The sequence below is a fragment of the Cervus canadensis genome, chromosome 17, assembly GCF_019320065.1.
Source record: "Cervus canadensis isolate Bull #8, Minnesota chromosome 17, ASM1932006v1, whole genome shotgun sequence".
Lineage (NCBI taxonomy): Eukaryota > Metazoa > Chordata > Mammalia > Artiodactyla > Cervidae > Cervus > Cervus canadensis.
Genome location: NC_057402.1, coordinates 10996555 through 11002921, shown reverse-complemented (window position 1 = coordinate 11002921; position 6367 = coordinate 10996555). Strand labels below are relative to the sequence as shown.

General features: G+C 54.1%; 1 protein-coding gene across 1 annotated transcript; it reads right to left on the bottom strand.

Moving 5' to 3' along the window:
- Positions 1 to 3784: 3784 nt before the first annotated feature.
- IFI27L2 (interferon alpha inducible protein 27 like 2) lies at positions 3785 to 5874 on the bottom strand. Its single transcript, XM_043489939.1, has 4 exons — positions 5757 to 5874; positions 5594 to 5623; positions 4777 to 4938; positions 3785 to 4005 (listed from the first exon to the last, which is right to left on the bottom strand). Exons 1-4 carry the CDS (start codon positions 5761 to 5763, stop codon positions 3803 to 3805), a joined length of 402 nt encoding a protein of 133 aa, XP_043345874.1. The 5' UTR covers positions 5764 to 5874; the 3' UTR covers positions 3785 to 3802.
- Positions 5875 to 6367: the final 493 nt, after the last annotated feature.

Here is a 6367-nt window from a genome sequence, read left to right as displayed (position 1 = left end):
GATAAGTGCTCAGGGCTGGTGCACTGGGAAGACCCAGAGGGATCGGGATGGAGAGGGAGGTGGGAGGGGGGATCGGGATGGGGAACACATGTAAATCCATGGCTGATTCATGTCAATGTATGGCAAAAACCACTACAGTATTGTAAAGTAATTAGCCTCCAACTAATAAAAATAAATGGGAAAAAAAAGTTATTTGATAGTATTTTTGATGTTTTAAGAATAAAAATAAGTCAATAATTATAAAAAAGTAAACAACAATAAAAATATATTTACTCTGGTTAAGACATTGCGCATGAAGCATCACATAAAATCCACACACTATTCCAAGAAAGGTCACACTGCCGCCCCTGTTTTTACAGACGTTGTTTAAAGAATCTATAAGACACGACCCCAAGTCCCTGACTCCGGCTGCTATTGAAGACAGGCTTCTTTCCATAACTCACATTTTCTTGGTGCATTATTTCCAGGAGATCTGGAGCCTTTACCTGGCTCGCTGCCCATCAGCTCTGTCCCAGCTGCCTGCTCAAGCAATCAGCTTGTGTTCAGGGAGATAAAATAGCTTTCATAATGACTCAAATAATTTCAAATTGATGAAGAAACCTGAGGTTGGGGAGGGATACACTTAAATGATTACAACCCTTGTCCAGCCAGCCTCCGCCAGACTCTCTTGAGTGACTTTGGAAACAGAGATCTTCCAGCAGAAAAGGAAACCGAAAAGGAAAGGGAAACTGAAATTGTGCCAGGCTTTCCCTGACAAACTACAGAATTAGGGACTGTCCGCTGGTTTGCGTGATCGCCCTCAAGGGCCTTGACCCGTGGCTTTGTGCAGATTAGTGTTTCCTAGATCTTGGCTCCCTGTCTACCGATGCGGAGTAGAAATATGGAGATAGAGTTTGGAGGAAAAAGAAAAGAGCAGCTTTATTTATTTATTTATTTTTGAGGAGCAAAAGGAAACACAGTTGGCTAGGGCCTCAAGAACAGTGCGCCCCTCCCTGGGAATAGGGAGAGGTTGTCTATCATCATTGTTTTTCCTTTTGCAAGGTTTCGAAATGGCCACAGCATTTAGGCAATTGAGGAACTGGGTCTGATGTCCCTAAACTTACTGTCTCCTGACCTTTTTTTTTTTCCCCTTGAAATGCAGATGCTGCAAGAGTGTGGGAGAGAAGAATGCCAGGTGCAGAATACAACTTGTATGAAGTCAGAGAGTAATTAGCTTTGTTTAACTTTGTGAAGGGCAAGTCTAGCTACAAGTATTTGTTAGTGTTAATAGTAACAGCTAAAGAATAACCAAGATTGTTTAACTCTTGAAGATCTTTTTAGCTGGTATGTGCTGGTATGTGACCTCTGGAGGTGGGGAGTTATCCCCCAAAACTAAAACCTGTCCCTGGCTGGGGGCTATTCTGGGGGTGGGGTGGGGGACAAACACCTGACACCTCCAGCCTGCCTTGTCACCCCCAGGGGCAGGGCCTGGCAGGGGGGAGCAGCGGGCAGGCACTGGGAGCCAGTGTTGGGGAGACTGGGCAAAGCTCCCACAGGATCTGTTGCTCTAGCCCAGTGGAAACAGAGGTGAATGGGATTTATGCTGGGCCCTGCACGAGGTGCCCGGCCGGCAAGGGGGTGGGGCGAGGAGCGGGCTTCCCAGGTGGCTCAGTGACAAAGAATCCGCCTGCCAATGCAGAAGACACAGATTCGCCCCTGCGCCCGGCAGACCCCCGCACAGTCTGGCACAATCGGGCACGCGTGCCCTGCGCACAGGAGGTCGATCTGATCAGGAGTTCAGCTGGGGGTCTGGAGCTTGTTGTTCCTTTGGCTGCCGTCTGTGATCCAGCAGCTTCACATCTGGGTTCCCTGGCCTTCCCGCAGTGTTGCTTGTCCTTTGCTAGCCTGGTGGTCAGGGCTGAGGGGTTCTCTGTGGCCCCAGGGGGGTCTCAGTCTTCGAAGCCACTGTGGACCTGGACTTGGGGGTGCTGGTTTCTGGATACCCTTCCCCTCCCCCTGCTGTCTCAGTGGTGGGCAGAGCCTTACCATCTGAGTCCAGAAAGGTTAGCACCCCAACTTCAGGGGGAAAGGTTTTTTTTTCTCTTTTTCTTTCCCGTCTACAATGATCTTCACCTGTGCTCTGCGGACTACCATTTACTCTCCTTGCCCTAGCAGAATAAGGCTTTTGTTCCCTAGGGGTGGGGCTGCAGCTCCCCTCTGCCAGTCTTGCCTCAATGAGGGACATTTTCCCTGGGTTTCCTCCTGCCTCCAGTCTTTCTTGGGAGTGCCCAGTGGGTCGCTGGGAGAAGAACCTTCAGGCTGGCCTGAAGCATCCATCCTCGGGACTGTAACTCCCCGGGGCCCCCCTGCACTCATGGTAGCCTACCCTTGCCCTTGAGGATAGTTAAGGCTTTCAGCTGAACTTGCACCCCCCTGCACTGGCCCCAGCTCCCTCCTGTGCTCTGCCCAGGGTGGTGTCCAGGGCTCTCCTTGGAGGAACCTGATCTCCCTGAGAATTCAGGCCCATCTGGTGGCCCTGCCTCTTCAGCTCTTTCAGGTGTTCAAGGGAAGTTATGCTTTTGTAGGTTTTCAGGCTTTTTCTTATTGTCAGGAGGAGTAACACTCTCTCCAGCTTCCTGTGTCCTAAGCAGCCCCTCCTTCTTCATAGGACCAGGAGCAGCAGTTTTAGAACCGATGATCTCCTCCTTTAAAAAGACTCCAGAGAATGAGGCCTCTCTGGAAGGAAGTGAGAGCTCATTCTGGATGGGAACGGAGTCTCAGGGGAGACCAAGAACTCTTGTTGCCAGGGGAGGAACTGGTAAATGCCAGTTCCCTTCCAATTTTCCAGACACAAAGCATAGGGACCACTCCTGACCCCATCTCTTCCTCTCGAGGTGCCCACTGTAACACTTGGCACACTATACTGTCCTTGTCCTGGTGGTCTGATTGTCAGCCTCCCCACAGCATTCTGAGAAAGGCCGGTGTCCTGACCACCTCTGGATGTCTGGTGTCCATTAATGAGCAAGGGCATAGGGATCTGGGGTCAGTGGCTCTATACGCATCCTAGATACCCCTCATCTCTGCCTCGCTAGGAACCTCTGTCAATCCCATCGTTGAGTGTGGCCTCCTAGATGGCTCAGTGGTAAAGAATCCACCTACCAATTCAGGAGACACAGGAGACTTGGGTTTGATCCCTGGGTCAGGAAGATCCCCTGGAGGAGGAAATGGCAACCCACTCCAATATTCTTGTTTGGGAAATCCCATAGACAGATGGGTCTGGTGGGCTATAGTCCAGGCAGTTGTGAAGAGTTGGACACGACTGAGCAAGTAAGCACTCAGCATTATTGAGTGAGTGGTAAACTGAGACCCACTGACGGCCCACGAATGGCCCTGGGTTATACAGCCCATGCTCTGTAAGATGGGGGCCAGTGAGAGCCTCCTGCCAAGTGATACTGTGCTTGATCAGCCAGCCACCCCTCTCTGCCCCCCACCAGAAGACAGGTTGGGAGTGTGGTGGTTCAGTTGCTAAGTCATGTCTGACTCTGCAACCCCATGGACTGTAGCCCACCAGGCTCCTCTGTTCATGGGATTTCCCAGGCAAGAATACTGGAGTGGGTTGCCATCTCCTTTTTCCAGGGGGTCTTCCTGACCCAGGGACTGCACTCACGTCTCCTGCATTGGCAGGTGGATTCTTTACCACTGAGTCACCTGGGAAGCCCATCAGGTTGGGAGAATGGGGAGAAATCGAAACTTCCGGTTCACAGCTCACAACCCCTCAGGGCTGCAAGGAGCAAAGACAGGGAGGTACATCTGCAGATGATCTTTATTTCTCATGCTTCTCTGGCCTGAGCGGGGGTTTTGGAGGCTCGACTTGGGGTACATTTTCTCCTGGCTGCTCCCCTTCAGGTCTGGATCCACCTGGAGGAGGGGAAGGGGGTGCCCTTTTTGCCCCTCCAAGCAAAGCCCCAAAAGCTGATCCAACGGAGCCCAGGAGGATGTTGGATGATGTGGAGAGTCCAGCTGCCCCTGTGGGAGAGACAGAGGGTGAGCGCAGGAAGGGTCCAGTGGCGAGTGACTGGGACCCCCTCAGAAGGCCTGAGGCCCAGAGATCCCACGTGGATGCCTCCTCTAGGTCCTGAATACCCCAGGGCTCTGCTTTGGGCAGAGGGAGCTAGAGGCAGCTGAAAGAGCCAGAGAAGGGGGTGAAGAGAGAGAGTCAGCCACAGACCCCAAGAGCGACAGGCTCAGAGGGGAGGGGACCTGCCTAGGCCACTCAGGTGTCAGATTTGGGCAGGGCTAGACCCAGAGCCCACGCTTCCCTCCTGGCTCCGTGGTAAAGACCCTGCCAATGCAGGAGATGTGGGTTCGATTCTTGGTGGGAAGATCCACTGGAGAAGGAGATGGCAACCCACTCTGGTATTCTTGCCTGAGAAATCCCATGGACAGAGGAGCCTGGTGGGCTACAGTCCATGGGGTCTGAAAAGAGTCAGACACGACTTAGCGACTAACCAACAACAAAGACCTAGAGCCCAGCTCTCACAAACCCTGGGCTCCTTCCCTTCTTCTCTTTCCCAGGACCGCCTCAGCCCTCCACTCCACTCCTACCTGCAAGGCTCACGCAGGACTCAGGGAGAACAGTGAGGGAGAGACGAAGAACCAGGGACATTGAGGACCACGAAACTGGAAGGGAGGGACCAGCCCTCCCTCAGGCTTAGCCTCGGGGCCGGCCGACTCTAGTGCTGGTCGGACCCTCCTCCCCTCTGTTCCCCCCGCCCCTCTTCCGTCCCGGACCCTTACCCACGGACTGGAGAGTGGCCACCAGGCTGCCGGCGGCAACCCCGCCCCCATTGGCCACGGCGGCCGCTGACATCATCTTGGCCGCAATGGAGGAGGCGGCGATTCCAGCCCCGGTGAAGCCCACGGCGCCCAGCACCGCGGGCACAGCCGCCACGGCCAGGGCTGCAGGGAGAGAGGAGCTTTGGGGTCGGGGGCATGGGCTCAGGGGAGTGGACTCCTCCTTAGGAGTCCTTGGCAGTTTCTGGGGACTGTCTGCTCGGAGCAGACGGGAGACAGCCGCTTGGAGAAGGGTCCGAACGTAAAGAAAAACGTGTGGGAAGGGAGTTGCGGAGCCAGTTAGGGGCAGTTGTTTAGGGGAGGCACCTATCTGAGTCTCTAACTTGCCGTGTGATAACGAGGAGTAACCCCTCCCTGGGCTTCAGGGTGTGTGTGTGTGTGTGTGTGTGTGTGTGTGTGTGTGTGTGTGTGTGTGTGTGTGTGTGTGTGTGTGTGTGTGTGTGTGTGTGTGTGTGTGTGTGTGTGTGTGTTGGGGTGAAATAAACCAATAAACCACTGCTGTTTTTAGCAGCAAATACCCTTCCAAATGAAATCTTCTCTACATACTCTTTACATATAAGGACTAGAGGAGCAGCTACGTGGGGGATCGCGGGGTCCTCTTCCTAGGGTGTACCGCTCTCGGTCCCTAAGAATCACCCCAGAGGCTCCAGGAGAGGAGGGGGCGCCCCCTCTCTAAGGCCTCCCATCCATCTCCGGACCGGGACCAGGTGAAGGCCTGGCGATTCGGGGATGCAGGGATGCAGGCATGCAGGCAAGTCACCTCCTCCGATCGCAGCGGCCGCCGCTCGTTCTTGGGAGAGAGGAGAGAGAGAGTTGGTTGAGGTATTGAGGGAAAGAAGCGAGTCCTCTGGCCCTTGGGGGGTTGGGGTCTGGGAGGGCCGCCCCTGCCCAGGACGCCCGCCTGATGGGAAGGAGAAACTCACTTATCATGGTGACGCCCTCTTCGCTGCAGCTGAGCTCTGGAAATGATTAAGCTCCAGGAGGTGCTGTGCTTGTCCGAAGAACCAATAGGGACGCGGCCGGCCCCTCGCAGCATCTCTGCCCCAATTAGACGCAGGATAGCACATTCTGCTCGCCCGCCCCAACCCGCTGGCCATCCCTACGCCCGAGTCTCACTCGCCCGCCCCCCGCCTTCACCACATTGGTCCTTCTCTTCACCCGCCCCTCTCCTCCGGCTCTCTTCTACCCACCGGTGGTTGCCCCCCGCCCCCCGCCCGAATGGGTTTCTCTCTTGTTTGGTGGCTCCACCAAAGGGAAAAGAACCTTCAAGCACCCGAAAGACATTGCAAGTGGACCGGGGTTCCAAGTGTAACATTTTGCCCCCTGACAGAAGCGTTGTTCGCGGCAAAAAAAAAAAAAAAACAAACAAACAAACAAAAAAAACACCCACACAGAACGCAAGGAGAAAAATTTAATTTCACTTCCATACGGAGATACTGGTAGATCTTAGGGCATTTCCTTCCAGTCTGTCTCACCAAGACCACCCCATCTCCATCACTCTCAGAACGTGTAACCTCACTTCCAAGTTCCAATC